Source organism: Schistocerca serialis, chromosome 7 (genome assembly GCF_023864345.2).
Source record: "Schistocerca serialis cubense isolate TAMUIC-IGC-003099 chromosome 7, iqSchSeri2.2, whole genome shotgun sequence".
NCBI lineage: Eukaryota > Metazoa > Arthropoda > Insecta > Orthoptera > Acrididae > Schistocerca > Schistocerca serialis.
Genome location: NC_064644.1, coordinates 136,037,246 through 136,055,327, shown reverse-complemented (window position 1 = coordinate 136,055,327; position 18,082 = coordinate 136,037,246). Strand labels below are relative to the sequence as shown.

Here is an 18,082-nt window from a genome sequence, read left to right as displayed (position 1 = left end):
TGTTGGTGTGCACTATTTCTTGGAGCATGAGCAAATTACATATTTTGGTAGCCCTTAATGTCTTTATCACACTTTGATTTGATATGATTCTTTATTTGGTCCTGCTGATTACATATTGTACAAAGGGTGTACTACATGGAAACACAAAAGAAATATAGAGACATGTAAACAGGCAGAATACAGCACTGTGTCAGCAACACCTATATAAGACAACAAATGTCTGGCGCGGTTGTTAAATCAGTTACTGCTGCTACAATGGCAGGTTATCAAGATTGAAGTGAATTTGAATGTGGTGTTATAGTTGGCAAATGAGCTATGAAACACGGCATCTCTGAGTTAGCGATGAAGTGGGGATTTTCCTGTGTGATCATTTCACGAGTGTATTGTGAATGTCAGGAATCCAGTAAAACATCAAATCTCTGACATCACTGTGGCCTGAAAAAGATCCTGCAAGAACAGGACCAACCACAACTGAAGAGAATTGTTCAATGTGACAAAAAATGTAACCCTTCCAAAAATTGCTGCAGATTTCAATGTTGAGCCATCAACAAGTGTCAGCATGCAAAACATTCAATGAAATATCATTGATTTGGGCTTTCCGAGCTGAAGGCCCACTCATGTACGCTTGATGACTGCACGACCCAAGACCTGAGCCCGAGCCTTGGCCCATCAACACAAAAAATTGGATTGTTGGTAACTGGAAACATGTTGCTTGGTCGGACGGTATTGAGTGGATGGACGTGTACAGTTATGGAGACAACCTCATGGATTCATGGGCTCTGCATGTCGGGAAGGGCTTCTGCTGGACGCCAAACTCTCGAGACATGAGCTTTATGGAGCAGATCCGGAATGCCTTGCAATGTGCTGTTCAGAAGAGATCTCCACCCCCTTGTACTCTTACAGATTCATGGTGTCAAATCCCTCTATCACTACTTCAGACATTAGTCCATGCCACATCATGTTCTGGCACTTCTGTGTGCTCGTGGGGGGGGGGGGGGGGGGGGGGGGATGTCCTACATGATATTAGGCAGGTGTACCAGTTTCTTTGGCTCTTCAGTGTAGTAATAAAGAACAAGTCAAGTAAAATGAAATAAAATTTTATGAGTATTTTATATATCATACAAATGCATATTTTTGATGAACCATTAGTTGTGGACAACATTACAAGCTGCATTTTAATAGTATAAGTTCAAGAGAATGCTTAAAGAGCAAACTGAATAGAAGCACACATTCCAAGCCACAAATAAATAATTAAATTTACATTCTGTCATTATGATTTAAATTGAAATACAAGATTTTTATCTTCATCACATAAGAAAGTTTTAGCGAATACTTAAAGTGTAGAATAAATGATAGTAGACATTTTAATCTATAATAGAAATAAATTTACATTTCATCATTGAAATTTACATCAGGAATATACAATTTTGTCTTCATGACATAGGTAAAGATTTCCTTCTAAAAGGGCTTTTTTTTATGTAAGTGGTTTCCTCTAATTTTACTCAGAAGGATGCCTTATTACTCTAGGAATTCATTCATTTTATAATAAGTTTGTTCTCTAAGGAATGTTTTTAATTTCCTTTTGAATACCTACATGTTGTTAATTTCCTTTTTTATTTTGATGGGAAGTTTGTTATATACTTTTATTTGTGACTTAGTTACTCCCCTTCAGACTTTTGTGAGAGTTGCAGAGCCTTGGTGGAAATTTTTCCCCTCTCTTGTGTTATGCTTGTGAATGTGATAGTTTTTTTTTTTTTTAATAATTCATTGTTTCTGGCTAGAAACATCATCAGTGAGTATATACATTGATTTGTAGCAGCAAATCTGCTGAGTTGTTAAAGAGACCTCTGCAGGATACCTTCTGTCCATTTTCCTTATTATGCTTAATAGATTATGGAATGATTTCTTGCAGGAAAGACTTGGGAGACATAGCCATATTAGACATTTCCTTGGAAAGATCTTCATCTCTTCGTTACCGGAGAGTTGTAGTCCGCGGGAGTTTGGACATGGTTGGTGAGTAGTCACCTTTAATTCTTTAAAATAATTGTGCTATTTTATTTCATATTAACTAATAATTAAACAAAATGGAATACTTTCATTAATATTTTCAACAAATGTGGGTGCACAACCTTTGTGAAATGTTTCAAAGGAATACTTTTCTAATCTGAGCTGTAAACATTTTTATTTATATGTACAGTTGGTAAATTTTCACATTTTGATATGTCAGACAAACATAATAAACAGCATTAATGCACAGTGTGTGACTGTTATGTATAGTAGGAAAACCATGTAAGGCACATAACTGATTATTCAGTTTCCTGCAGAAGTACAAGTCTATATGTAGACACACATATTGAGTGTATAAATTTGGATATTATAATTTATGAAGTAAATTTTCGTCCATTGTAGAAAATTGAGTGTCCCTTATATGATATTGTGTGAATGTTAAAATATCATTATTTGGGACATGAAGCACAAACATAGCACTATGTAAAATAAGAGAGTGAGGGTCAAGGTCCTTTATTACCCACCAACCTTCACTAATAGCTTCCAAGCATGTAACTGAGAACTGGGCAGTATGAGCTGTTGTAATGGAAATAATGCTTGTTATTGTCTGCCCATTGCACACATATACATTGAACTGATCACATGTTTGTTCCTGTGTTGGAAGCTGCTTGTACCCAACCTGGAACAAGCTGTATTACATTATTCACCACACTGATATTCCACATTCAAAAATTGATTAAGTAGCTTTATTTATTTATGTAGATGTTCCACTTATTAAACTGATTTATTGATTCACCCTATAAATATTTACAGATTGTGGGCTACAGAACATACACACACACACACACACACACACACACACACACACACACACACACACACACTATATATATAAGGGAACTTGCCCTTCAGTATACCCTCTCTTCTCATTACCCACGAGGCCTCAACCTCCGCTAATTTCAAGCTGCTGCCGCTCATACCTCACCTGCCATTCAACAACATCTTTGCCTCTGCACTTCCGCCTCGATTGACATCTCTGCCCAAACTCTTTGCCTTTACAAATGTGTGCTTGTGTCTGTGTATGTGCAGATGGATATGTGTGTGTGTGTGTGTGTGTGTGTGTGTGTGTGTGTGTGTGTGTGTGTGTCTGAGTCTGAGTGTATACCTGTCCTTTTTTCCCCCTAAGGTAAGTCTTTCTGCTCCCGGGATTGGAATGACTCCTTACCGTCTCCCTTAAAACCCACATCCTTACGCCTTTCCCTCTCCTTCCCTCTTTCCTGATGAAGCAACCGTTGGTTGCGAAAGCTTGAATTTTGTGTGTATGTTTGTGTTTGTTTGTGTGTCTATCGACATGCCAGCGCTTTCATTTGGTAAGTCACATCATCTCATATATATATATATATATATATATATATATATATATATATATATATATATATTATAATAGAGGGAAACATTCCATGCGGGAAAAATATATTTAAAAACAAAGATGATGTGACTTACCATACAAAAGCGCTGGCAGGTCGATAGAAACACAAACAGACACATACATACACACAAAATTCAAGCTTTCACAACAAACTGTTGCCTCATCAGGAAAGAGGGAAGGAGAGGGAAAGACGAAAGGAAGTGGGTTTTAAGGGAGAGGGTAAGGAGTCATTCCAATCCCGGGAGCGGAAAGACTTACCTTAGGGGGAAAAGAGGACGGGTATACACTCGCACACACACACATATCCATCCACACATATACAGACACAAGCAGACATATACAGAGGCAAAGAGTTTGGGCAGAGATGTCAGTCGAGGCGGAAGTGCAGAGGCAAAGATGATGTTGAATGACAGGTGAGGTATGAGTGGAGGCAACTTGAAATTAGCAGAGATTGAGGCCTGGTGGGTAACGGGAAGAGAGGATATATTGAAGAGCAAGTTCCCATCTCCGGAGTTCGGATAGGTTGGTGTTGGTGGGAAGTATCCAGATAACCCGGACTGTGTAACACTGTGCCAAGATGTGCTGGCCATGCACCAAGGGATGTTTAGCCACAGGGTGATCCTCATTACCAACAAACACTGTCTGCCTGTGTCCATTGATGTGAATGGACAGTTTGTTGCTGGTCATTCCCACATAGAAAGCTTCACAGTGCAGGCAGGTCAGTTGGTAAATCATGTGGGTGCTTTCACATGTGGCTCTGCCTTTGATTGTGTACACCTTCCGGGTTACAGGACTGGAGTAGGTGGTGGTGGGAGGGTGCATGGGACAGGTTTTACACCGGGGGCGGTTACAAGGGTAGGAGCCAGAGCGTGGGGAAGGTGGTTTGGGGATTTCATAGGGATGAACCAAGAGGTTACGAAGGTTAGGTGGGCGGCGGAAAGACACTCTAGGTGGAGTGGGGAGGATTTCATGAAGGATGGATCTCATTTCAGTGCAGGATTTGAGGAAGTCGTATCCCTGCTGGAGAGCCACATTCAGAGTCTGGTCCAGTCCTGGAAAGTATCCTGTCACAAGTGGGGCACTTTTGGGGTTCTTCTGTGGAAGGTTCTGGGTTTGAGGGAATGAGGAAGTGGCTCTGGTAATTTGCTTCTGTACCAGGTCGGGAGGGTAGTTGCGTGATGCGAAAGCTATTTTCAGGTTGTTGGTGTAATGGTTCAGGGATTCCGGACTGGAGCAGATTCGTTTGCCATGAAGACCTAGGCTATAGGGAAGGGACCGTTTGATGTGGAATGGGTGGCAGCTGTCATAACGGAGGTACTGTTGCTTCTTGGTGGGTTTGATGTGGACAGACGTGTGAAGCTGGCCACTGGAAAGATGGAGGTCAACGTTGAGGAAAGTGGCATGGGATTTGGAGAAGGACCAGGTGAATCTGATGGAACCAAAGGAGTTGAGGTTGGAGAGGAAATTCTGGAATTCTTCTTCACTGTGAGTCGAGTTCATGAAGATGTCATCAATAAATCTGTACCAAACTTTGGGTTGGCAGGCCTGGGTAACCAAGAAAGCTTCCTCTAAGTGACCCATAAATAGGTTGGCGTACGAGGGGGCTATCCTGGTACCCATGATGATGTAACTTACCAAATGAAAGTGCTGGCAGGTCGACAGACACACAAACAAACACAAACATACACACAAAATTCAAGCTTTCGCAACAAACTGTTGCCTCATCAGGAAAGAAGGAAGGAGAGGGAAAGACAAAAGGATGTGGGTTTTAAGGGAGAGGGTAAGGAGTCATTCCAATCCCGAGAGCGGAAAGACTTACCTTAGGGGAAAAAAGGACGGGTATACACTCGCGCACACACACACACACACACATCCATCCACACATTTACGGACACAAGCAGACATATTTAAATATATTTTGGTCTTTAAATATGTCTGCTTGTGTCTGTATATGTGTGGATGGATATGTGTGCGTGTGTGCGAGTGTATACCCGTCCTTTTTTCCACCTAAGGTAAGTCTTTCCGCCCCCGGGATTGGAATGACTCCTTACCCTCTCCCTTAAAACCCACATCCTTTCGTCTTTCCCTCTCCTTCCTTCTTTCCTGATGAGGCATCAGTTTGTTGCGAAAGCTTGAATTTTGTGTGTACGTTTGTGTTTGTTTGTGTGTCTGTCGACCTGTCAGCACTTTCATTTGGTAAGTCACATCATCTTTGTTTTTAGATATATTTTTCCTACGTGGAATGTTTCCCTCTATTATAACTATATATCTGTAATAGAGGGAAACATTCCCTCCTACCCTTGTAACCGCCCCCTGGTGTAAAACCTGTCCCATGCACTTTCGTTTGATAAGAGAGAGAGAGAGAGAGAGAGAGAGAGAGAGAGAGAGAGAGAGAGAGAGAGAGAGAGAGGGGGGGGGGGGGGGGGGAGGGGGGGGAAACATTCCACATGGGGGGAAAAATATATATAAAAACAAAGATGATGTGACTTACCAAATGAAAGCGCTGACATGTCGATAGACACAAACATACACACAAAATTCAAGCTTTTGCAACCAACGGGTGCTTCATCAGGAAAGAGGGAAGGAGAGGGAAAGATGGAAGGATGTGGGTTTTAAGGAAGAGGGTAAGGAGTCATTCCAATCCCGGGAGCGGAAAGACTTACCTTAGGGGGGAAAAAGGACAGGTCCACACTTGCACACACACATATCCATCCGCACATAAACAGAAACAGGGAGACATATATATTTTTCACATGTGGAATGTTTCATTATATATATAGTAATTATTTCAGCAGATACATGAATTTTAGCTTTATCCACAAAGTTTCTCCTGCAGTAGCTGCTACTGAATAGAAGCAATGATCCATTAAGAATGCCCTTAGGGTTTTACAAAAGAGTAAGAATGATGAAATGTCTTTTACTTTATATGGAACACTATTGTAAATTCACATAACACTGTTTACTGTGGAGGTTTTATAGGATGATGTCCTTATTGACTGTATATGTATGATGACAGGAAGTAAAGTAAGTCAAAATATAAATGTTATAAGCAAATAGAAAATGTAACATGAAGTACAGTAGCCATTTGTAAACATTTCCATGGATTGAAGTGACTGTGCTTAATTTAGCACAAAAAGAAGAGAAAAATAAATACACAAAAACTAGACACTATGCCCAGGAAAGAAATATGTAAAAGTAACTTTTCAAAACATAATTCTACAAAGAATCAAATAAAAACAAACAAAAAGGAAGCATAAAATACTCCACTTCTCTTGACTGACAAATGCATCTAATGATTACAAAGTTTTACCAATAACTACACCTTAGATTTCTTTTTATGTAGAGCATCATTATCATATAAACCTTGAATGTTATTAGGATGTGGGAAATGGTAAGTACAAGATTTTGACTGGGAAACTGTGATGTGATAATAGCAGGAAAGTTAAAGTTAGGTAAGAGTAACTAAACAAGAATGAGACTAGCTGATGTTCAGGTCAAACAGATTGTGAGGATAGAGGTAGTTAAAAGAAAATGGTTTTGTAAGGTGAGGAGAATCTGAATGACATGATTACTGAAGCAGCTGTTGAAGTCATTGGTGGTGTGTTGTGCTGGTGTGCATATTTGTATTTAGCCACAGCCTGGAAGTAAGTACTCACATGAGTTGGTAGTTTATCTGTTCTCTGTCCTATATTGAATGATGCTTAGTAATTGCAGAACAGTTTTTTATTTATTTATCTACTCATTCATCCATAGACAACTTTCGTTGGATGAGTGTCATCACTATTCTTGGGATGTGACGCTTTTATATCAATAGTAGTGACTGTGTTGATAGGGATCTCAACTATGAATGTTGTGTTTAACTGCACAGCAGTTAGTCAGTTAGTTTTAAGCCATGAATGTCTTCACTGTGTAAATAAAGATGAATTTGTATTTACCTTTTTCTAAATAAACATTCTTAATGTGATAGCAGTCCACAATTGTAAACTAAAAAACAAGAGTGTCATTCAGAAAAGTAATGATCAGCTATCATCTAAAAAGAAGATTGTTATTCAAAAAGCATGCTGTGTGAAATTGGACATGGCTGGCATTAAGATACCAATGTTTGATGGAGAACACTATGGGAACTGGAAACAAAAAATGGAAATGTATCTGAAAATGAAAAAATGCTATATAGTGGCTTCAAGAACGAAAATGAGCACAGATAAGGTGGATACTAAGGATGAAGAAAATCTGACTACAATGAACTACATATATAGAGCAGTCTTGAACAAGCATCCAAGTTTCATGAGTGATTAGGAAACCACAATTTGAGATAATGAAGTAATTTGATAAACTATATTCCAAAGAATCAACAGCACTACAGAAACAAGTTGGACAAAAACTATAGTGACACGGCAACATTCTGTAGTATTTTGGGAAAATGCTGAACAAATTAAAATTGGCAGGTACAAAAGTGAATGCAAAGTAAAGCCAAACTACATATTGAGAGTCCTGCTGGAATCCTGAGCTATGTCAGGGACTTGATCAATGTTTTGAAAGAAGAAGATCAGACAGAAGACTACGTTAAAAGTAAATGTTAAATTATGGATTTAAAAGACAAGGATGGAAATGAAAAAGTGTAAAATCCAATGTGTTTCATACTGAAAAGGAAGCCAGTATGGGCTGCCAGGAGCAGCTGTGTTACAGATGTGGCAAATCAGGACATTTGAAGAACTGCTGCCAGTTGGGAACAAGCAGAGATTCATGGATATGTGGTGGACATCACCAAGGAAGTAGTTGCAGCATTTGGCAACATAGGCAAACCAATCAGCAACAATTGGTCACATTGTCAAAGTAAACATTATATCTCAAGAGGCAGTCATCATCAAGGATGCCAAGGATATCAATAGAATAGAACTGGCATGAGCAGTTTTGCAAGAGAGGTACTATCTGCAGTGGTGAGTAATAATGTTGAGTCAGGTAACAATGTACAGACTATCTGGTTATTGGACAGTGCTTGCACAGATCATATTGTTCATAATGAACATTATTTTTCTGAGTGCTTAACCTTAAAACACCTGTGAATGTAAAAATAATGGGTCATAAAGTTTTGCAAGCTCCAAAGTAGGAAATATAATTAGTTATCTTACAGTTTATGATGACATGATTTCACTTGAAATTAAAAACGTATTTGGAATTAAAATTATGGACATAAATTTGGTAAGTGGTGCTAAAGTAACAGAAACGCATAAAATTGTGCCTGTAGGCAATATCTCGAAGATTTTTGATAAAGACACTAACATACTTGCAGTTGCTTTGAAAGAAGATAGGCTGTATAAAATGACAACTAAAATTTACAAGAAAGAGATTAATACGATCAGTGTGAGTAATAAGGAGAGTTTATCACTAAAGGAGAAATGGCATCATACACTTGGACATGTAAATTTTAATGATTTGAAGACATTGTGTAAACATCGTATAGCAGATGGATTGGCAACAGATTTAGAATCAGAATTTATGAAGTGTAAAGTTTGCATTGAAAACAAAATGCACAATTTACCTTTTGAAAACAGTAGAAGCAAATCAAAAGAAGCATTATAGTTTATTCACAATGATCTGAATGGGCTTCACTCATCTCCAGGTTTGCATGGGGAAATATTTTTTCTCACTTTTATTTATGATTATAATAAAGCAGCTACAGTCTACACTATCAAATCTAAAAGTCAAATATACAGCTTTTTGTGGAATATGTTATTGAATTTTAAGATTTAACTGATAAAATGGGAAAGAATAGTTAAATTCTAGTGTGTATCAAATTCTAAGACAGAAAAGAACCATCTTAAATGCCTGTCCTCCTTACATACATGAATTAAATAGTGGTGTTGAAAGACACAACAGGTCACTTATGGATATGTCAAGATTACTGTGAGAGTAGATAGGATGTTTTAGCCAGAACTGGTTTGTGTAGCTGCATACCTTAAAAGCAGAACTTTAGCTAATACTATTGAAAGGGAAACTTCTTGTGAGATATTGCTTGGGAAGAAATTTAATATTAAATATTTAAAACTGTATAGAAGTAGTGTTTCTGTATGTGTGCCAGAACAATTGAGAAAGTCAAAGTGACATTGTAAAGCAGATTTGGAAATTTTAATAGAGTACAGGTCCACAGCTCATGGTAGCATTCTTGCTTGCCACGCACAGGGTCCCAGGTTCGATTCCTGGTGGGCTCAGGGATTTTCCCTGCCCTGAGATGACTAAGTGTTATGTCCTCATCATCATCATTCATCCCCATTACAGTCTGAGGAAGGCAATGGCAAACCACCTCTGCTAAGAACTTGCCTAGTCAGCGGTGCAGGTCTCCCACATTGTCCCCTATGGTCCTTGAAGTATGGGACCTCATCATCATCATCATCATCATCATCATCATCACAGTAAAGTAGGATACAGAATATTGATTAACAACAAAAGTTATCTTTGCCACACATGCTGATACTATGAAAGATGATGTCAGATGTATTGATATTAAGGACTCTTACTCAGGGAATAAAGATTTTAGTGATTCTGAGTGCAAAAGCACAAACAATGAATCAGTAAATGAGCAAATTTAAGAAAGGTGCATTGAAGGCTGTCCAAGCAATCATAAACAAAAATGGAAACATGATTTGTGAAGGTCAACTAGAGAATGTAGAATGCCTGATAGATTTAATGATTATGGAATGAATAGCTTCATTTATGTAAGCTTCTGTATTGCTGTCAGTCCAGAAAACTTTGGGGAGGTGATGAACAGAATTGAGTCAGAAATTTGGAAGCAAGCGAGTCTCGGTCGGGCACACAGTTTTAATCTGCCAGGAAGTTTCAATGGATAAGGAAATTGAAAGTTTAAATAAAAATGAAATGTGGAAACTAATAACCAAACCAGTGAATGTAAATGTTCACATTTAAAGTGGGATTTACACGAAAATCAGATAACACTCGTAAAGCAAGATCAGTTTTAAGTGGCTTTCAACAAACACAAATTCTGGATGATATTTATTTGCCAGTAGCTCTGATATGAACATTGAAAGTTTTGTTCCATTCTGTTGTCCAAAAGGTTTAATTGTAGAGAAATGGATCTACAAGTGAATTTCTTAATGGTAAAGTTTTCTCAGAAATGTATGTGAAGCAACCTCCTAAATGCAAGGAAGGAACATACAGAGTTTGTAAGTTATTTGAGGCATGATACAGCTTAAGGAAAAGTCCTAGAGCATGGTATGAGTGTTTTAAAAGGTTAAGGTCTAAAAAGAAGTCAGTATTATTATTGCCTTTATCTGCTGATGATTAAATTACACTGAAGAGTCAAGAGTCATGGGATACCTACTAATATAATGATGGATCTCCTTTGTATGGCATAGTGCAGCAATTCCATGTGGTGTGGACTCAATAAGTCATTGGAAGTCCCATGCAGAAATATTAATCCATCCTGCCTCTGTAGCAATCCATAACTGCAAAAGTATTTCCAGTTCAGGATTTTGTGCAACTCTCCTGTGCCCTCTGTCTAACCTGCAGCACTTCACTGTCCACCATCCCTGCCATACTATCCCTCCACAATTGTTCCCTCCTCACATTGACAATAGGGTGTCTCTGATACACCAATTCTACATAAGTGGGGAGGCAAAGATCCATGACTGAGACGCATTCTCACAATGGATGTTATAATTTTCCTTGAATGTTTGAAGTTCACAAACCATGTCTGTCTTGGTATGAATGTAAGTATACATGCTAGCTTTTACCTCTTGTTTGTTGGCTTTCATTCCATTCTTCCTGCCATGAGAGAAATGCTTATCTTTTTTTACTTTTAGGAGGTAGTCTGTCTATGGGAGTTTAATGTCCATAGGTCTTCCACTGTTAATCACATCTCTTGCTGGTTGAACTGCAATATGGCTGCTCAGCTGCAGAAGCTGATGAGATTAAATTCACAAAGTCTTAAAGCTATGCGTCACTTAACGGAAGATGCATAGGGGAGTTTCTGTTTTTGAAAAATCTTAATTTCTTCCAAACATCAGTGATACTAACATTGTTATATAAAGATTCACAGAAATTTTGCTAGCTATTCTTTTTACAGTCTGTTAACTGTCTTCAAACTTTTGCTGCTATTTTCTGATATGCAATGAAGTTTTCTGCATTTTGTTGTTTAAAGAAATTACAGTGTGCAAATTTGCACTGTGCTTTGGCTCTAGAGCACTCTGGTGTCCACCAGACTGGGGGGCCGTTGCTTCAAAACGATGACTTCCTTTCTTCTTGTAATGGAAATTGTTGCAGCGTCTTCAATAATTGAAATTAGCTGTTGGTAGGCCTCTTTTGGAGCTAACAAATTGTTAAAAGATTGAAACTTCACCTAGACTATTGCAGTATACTTTGGCCAGCCAGCATCCTTTATTTTCCACCTGCTGTTTGGGTAGATAATTTCTACTGTATTTATAGGTAAGTCTATTGTGATTTCCAGAGTGAAATGATCTGAGCCAAGAAGGTCTTGTTTGACTGTCCATTCCATTACACGGTTGAAGTCAACAGAGCACAATGTCAAATCGATGGCCAACGGTTATCTTTTTGGGTTATGTATCATAGTAGGAGAACCATCATTTAGAAGAATCAAATTGAACTTTTCAAAAAGTGTAACTAACTCTCTGCCATCCATGTCATCTATTTTGCAACCCCACAGTTAGTGGTGTGCATTGAAGTCTGCGCAGAGGAAAAATGGCGTTTGAAGCTGGACTACAATCTGATCCAGTGAAAGATCTTGTATTTTACTCTTAGGTGGTTTATAAATGGTGACAATGGTGAATGCGTAATTAGGAGTCTGAATCACAGCAGCAACTACCTGGCATTCTGTTGTCCTAACAATGATGTCCAATTTTTTAAATTTAACTGTCTCTCTAATCAAAATGGCTACTTCTCCTCCTTTCCCATCATCTCTTTCATTTCTGAGAACAGCATATCCTTTGAATTGTATTCGTTGGGTTGGCTGAAACCAAGTTCTGCAAATACAAGCTATCGGTATGTGGTTGCTGCTAAGCTCCTGATAAAGACTTTCTCTGTTCGAGATTGCTGACTGTGTATTCCACTGGAGTATTTAAAAAGCCATTGTCAGATTTGCAGAAGTCTTCAACAGTATTATGTGTAAGAACCTGTGTTGTTACCATATCTGTTTCATTTTTTAAGAGAAAGAATGATCTGCATTATTAAAGCACAAAGACTGTTAATAGTAGTTCCTTGACCAGCATAAGATGTTGCCAGAGGAGTGGGAGGATATGGATTGTTTTGTATTGTGTTCTGTGGACACTGAAATTTGTATAACATATCAGAATAACCCTGCTAGTATGGACTGCAAATAAATGGTATATTTTTGTAATACCTGGGTGCTGGAACCAACATAGCTGCATGCTTAGGTCCCTGTTGTAACCTTTTGTCCATCATGTTCAAACCTTTTGGTTTCTCGCATATTTTAGACCAGTCACTAGAAGAGAGGTCTTGTGTTGTAGAAACACCAGCAATAGTCTATGCAAATGATGGTTGCGGTGACGAGACAGTAGTTGTGTAAGAGATGCCATAGGCTTTGCTGCACTTTGCTTCCATGTGCTGCTGATAAATTGGGCAATAGCAATCAGTAGTGAGGTGGTTTCCATTGCAATGCAAACACCTGGACTCTCTGGCATGTGAGCACTGTGAGGTCTCATGGGCTCCCATGCATTTGGCACAGCGGGCACTACTACGACATTGCAAACTTAAATGGAAGTATCTAAGGCAATTGTGACATTGCAAAACTGACTGGACATACAGTGCAACAGGGCATCATATACTGCACAAATATACATACATTGTTGAGGCTTAAATGTTACAACACATTTCGGTGTGGGAAATACTTTCAGTTCTCTGTTTTCTATTACTTTCTTTGTGAACCTTCATACGTTGGTTACTAAAAATGCCGACTTTATTTCTGCAAGGACATCTTGGTGGGATAATACAATATCAGCATCACAGATAACTCTCCTTCTCTTTGTTAGGAAATTTGGAATGTAAGCCTCCATATTCTTCATCTGAAAAAAACATCAAGCAACTGCAACCTGTTTGCAGGCTGCCCTGTTTTGGTTTCAATTTTATACCTGTTTCTACCAATAGCTGAGATATTAACTATTTCTTGTCTTAAGTTATTACTTTCTGCAAATAACATTCTTCCAATAGCTATCAGATGTAACTTTCCTACATTACCATTTATTATTTCCTGTAGGAGGTACCATTGTGGTCACTGGATTGTCCAAGTTTTTATGACTACCATAACAGACTTTAGGGAAGTAGGCTGCTTATTGCAATTCCTGTCTCCTATATTTACACTCAAGTTACTGTCTACTTCTAGAACTTCCACAGTGTATGCAACATTTTTAATATCTACCATATTTATGTCCCCTTCAACATTACTATTGTGCTTTTCACTTGCCTTAGCCATCTTCGGAACATTTGCATCCGGAGCTGCTGCCTGTTGGGGTGATGGTGATCGGTGTCTTGCCTTTTGTAACTGGGTGTTGTTTGTCAGACACTGAGACAAGACAGCTGAACTTGATGAATGCTGATCCATCTCCATCTGATCATTCTGAGGACAGTGATCTTGAGAGCATATTTTGATGGTTCCCAGTTGATGCTTATTTGTAATTAACAGTGTTGAAGGAGGGTGCATCGTGATAGTCTTGATGTTGTGACTCATATGCAAAGTGATAGCCAACTATTGGCCAGTATTGACTGGGATTTCATCATTAGTTTCCACTTTAAAAATAGTGCTGAGAGAAATTTCCCAGCGACAATGCTTTGACACTTGTTGCTAACTGCTTGCAGGTAAAATATCCAGTAGATTACACTAACAAGAAAACTTGGTAACAGTTCCCCAAAACACCTGATTAAATCAGCACCAGTCACCAAATGGAGCACAAACAACTGCTCAGCATGGCTACCATAACCTTTCTCAATATTCTTGAGAGAGATTGGAAAAACAGTGTTATTTATTTTGTTGCTAACCAAAGAAATTTTACTTCAGCAGCTTCTGTTCTCTGAACAGAACTGAAACCAAACATTTCTTTGCACAGAATTTGCAATTTACGTAGATAACCCATAAGTCTGTTTTTCATAAGAGTTTCTACTATTTTTGAAAAAGAAAACAGTAATGAAACCAATCTCTAATTCTCTGCATTTTCTGCACTTTTTTGTGACTGGTGTTCTGAACTCCTCCTGTGTTGCTAATAAAAATCTTCAATGGTTCACATGCACTTTTTCAGGAATAATATCACTAAGTGTGTGCAAACATTTTATGCAAGAAGGAATTTTGAAATAATAATTAAAATACTACAATGTACTCATCTCATTCTGATGGCTCTTTCTCAAAAGCATGGGCTGTTGATCACATGGCTTGCTGAAAACAATAATTATCTTATATCTAAGCAGTATAATTAGGTTCATATTGACCATTTTGCACACTGCATGATTTCGTCATCATCTTCTTTATTTTCTTCATTTCATATTTCCACATATCACAAATCAGCCTCCATTCTGGTGCAATTCAGTCATTTGAACATAACAATTTCACATCTCCATAACAACTGTTTAACAACTTGCCATACCAAAACTCACTGACTAACATCTTGTTACACAAAGCAACAGAAGTTGCAGTTCAGTGATATTAAAAAACATTGACAGAGTCATCTTTCTTTGGTATGAATCTGTTCACAGCAGTGATATCGATTACAGTTTTAACATGAATGAGTACACCCTCTCACACTGCTGTTATGGGTTGCCAACATAATTTATATTATGTTGATAACAGTGTATTAGTTATCTTTTTATCATCTGACAATAAAAATTTCATATTTCACCTAACATAATGATGTGAATTCTTTTATGAGCCTGACGATGGTGAGATGACTGAAATTGGTTGTGTAAATAAAGTATTTATAGACTAACTTTGTTATTTTTATAGATGAGCATAATTTTTAATTAGAATAGTGGTACGAAAAATAAATATGTTTTCAGAATAAGTTAAACAAATAGGAATAATGACAATAATTTTAATTTAAAATTTCAGTTTCAAATTATGCTGGAAATAAATTTTGTGTTAATTTTATATATTCATTCTGTTTTGTGGTAAATATAAGAGTGAATTACATTTCCAGTCTTATGATTTTGATTCTACTGGATTGTGTCATAAATTTAATGTATCATTTTCTGCTATCTGTCAATTACCAATTTCGGAAAATATAAGTAATTGAACAGATAAAAAAGTCTATTCACCAAGCAGTGGCAGGGGAGTACACATATAAAAGGTATCACAGTTTGCAAGCTTTCAGACCCAGTGGACCCTTTTCTGGCAGAATGATTGAGAGGGGAGGGAGGGAGGTGAAGGAAAAGGGGTAGAGTTTGGAAAAGTCATTGAGGCCCCAGGTCGGGGGAGACTTATTGGGCACTATGAGAAAGAAAGACTGGATGTTGGGAACTTCTCCAACAATCACTCTTTCCTTCTCATTCCATCCAATAAGTCTTCCCTGAACCAGAGTTCTGAGCAGTTTTTCTAAACTCCACCCCTTTTTCTAAACTTCTTCAGTCCTTTTCCTTCACCCTTTTTTCTTCCCCTTCAACCCTTCTGCCAGAATAAAGAGCCACTGGCTTCAAAAGCTTGCAAACTGTAATGCCTTTTGTAAGTGTTTTTTCCTGCCACTACTTGGTGAGTAGAATTTTTATCCATCAAAATTACTTTTGTTCTACCATGTGTGATAGAAATAGGACTGGCCAGTTTTATTACAATTGGAAGAATTTTTTGTGCTTTAGGAATCAGTGAAGCAGCAGGATATGAATGACTCATTTGTACTGTCTGTTGGAGGACCTTCCATACTGCTAATGCAGTCTTTTAGTACACACAGTTAAATTTCATCTATACCAGTGAATATTTTACTCTTATTTATATCCACAAACTCACTGGTTTCCTCCCCAGTGGTTGGTAGCAGCAGCATTGTCTAACGTACAAAGTTGTTTGTAGCTTAGGTGGTATTTTTGGTAATTATTATTGCAGCTGATATATCATATGATTGTTTTCACAAATAGCCACGCCTTTTAAAGGACAGAAAATGTCTGTGACTCAACTGCATTATCGGTTGGTGGCTGGCTTTATGTGGCAGGTCATACAGTTAGGGTATTGATAGGGGGAGGATGTTGGTGTACTCATTGGTAGTTCTCTTTAAGCACAGATAAATGTGAGATATTATGACAAAGAAAAAGAACCTGATTACAAGATAAGTGATGAACATCTTGACCATGTCACAATGTGTAAGTATTTAGAGGTAATTCTAAGAACAACATTAAATTGTATGAGCACATATAATCTGCAGCAGGAAATGGGAATGAAAGGATTAGATTATTTCAAAGCTTTCTGGGGAAGTGTAATGTATCTGTAATATGAATTACATACAAGACACTAAAAGTAACCAATTCTTGAGTATTGTTTAAATATTTAAAGTCCTTGTCAGGTAAGCACAATGATAGACACCAAACAAATTCTGAGACATATTGCTAGAATTGTAAGAGGTTGGTATGGCCTATACAGAAGTGTAACAGAATTCTCAGGAAACTTAAATGGGAATACTTGGACAAAAGATGTAGTTCTCATGAAACCCAGTTGAACAACTCTAGAGAATGTGAATGTAAAGAATACTGTGTGTCCATTATGCTACCCCATCATTTATCTCAGTTAAGGATCATGATAATAAGACAAGAGAGATTAATGCACACACAGAGGTATACAGACCATCAAATTTGCTTTGTTCAGTACCTGAATGGAATAGAACAGATAGTAGACAATAATAGTGTGCCCTTTGTCATGCACTGTACAGTGGCTTACAGAGTATATATGCTGTTGCATATGAGTTGGAATAGAAAGCTCCTTTGGACGAAACTAGGACTTTGGGTAGGCTTTCCTTCAGCTCTGGGTGTGATGAGAGGTAGCTGACTGCAGTCTGCACTGATAAATGTTGTAATTCAATTTTTAAAGGACTAGATGATAAGATGATTATTGCCCAGTGACTTCACAATGGTGATGGGTGTGGTGGTGTTACAGGAAGGGTGAGCAGGTAAGTTTTATTTCTGGACTGGCTTGGCAAGATCGTGTCTGTGTGTACTGATTCTGACAAACTTACTGACATACGCATTTTGTCATCTGCAACTCCAGGATCAATTGAACCAGATGTAATTCAGAGAATAACATCTTGTTGGAACAAGAGGCATATGCTTTTAAAGGTTCTGTGTGATGTGAAGATGCCTATAAACTCAAAGCCAAAGTTTATAAAATGGCTGTCTCACCCGTGTTATTGTATTACAGTGATGCCTAGGCATGAAAAAAAGACTTGTTATGATGGATGGGAGATGTAACAGTGAAAGATAAAGTGCACTTGTAATGAATATACAAGAAGTAACCTTAAAGTTGCTTCCACAAATTAGAAACTCTCATAATCCAGGCTGAGATGGATGGTCACTTAACATGAAGAACAAATGACTTAGTCATGAAAAAGTATCTTTCCATGGCTTCAAAGAGGGAAGAAAGAGGGAAACCTCAAACTACCTGGTTCACAGATACCCAAAGTGATATGAAGAAACTAAGCA

The 18,082-nt window shown here is 37.9% G+C and overlaps 1 protein-coding gene across 1 annotated transcript in view; it reads left to right on the top strand.

The window, feature by feature from the left end:
• The window catches only part of LOC126412931 (uncharacterized), a 36,220-nt gene extending 18,369 nt beyond the window's left edge, over positions 1-17,851 (top strand). The window contains exons 4-5 of the mRNA XM_050082820.1: positions 1,913-2,013; positions 17,802-17,851. Coding sequence (XP_049938777.1) covers positions 1,913-2,013; positions 17,802-17,851 — 151 coding nt within the window. The remainder of the gene's footprint in view (positions 1-1,912; positions 2,014-17,801) is intronic.
• Positions 17,852-18,082: the final 231 nt, after the last annotated feature.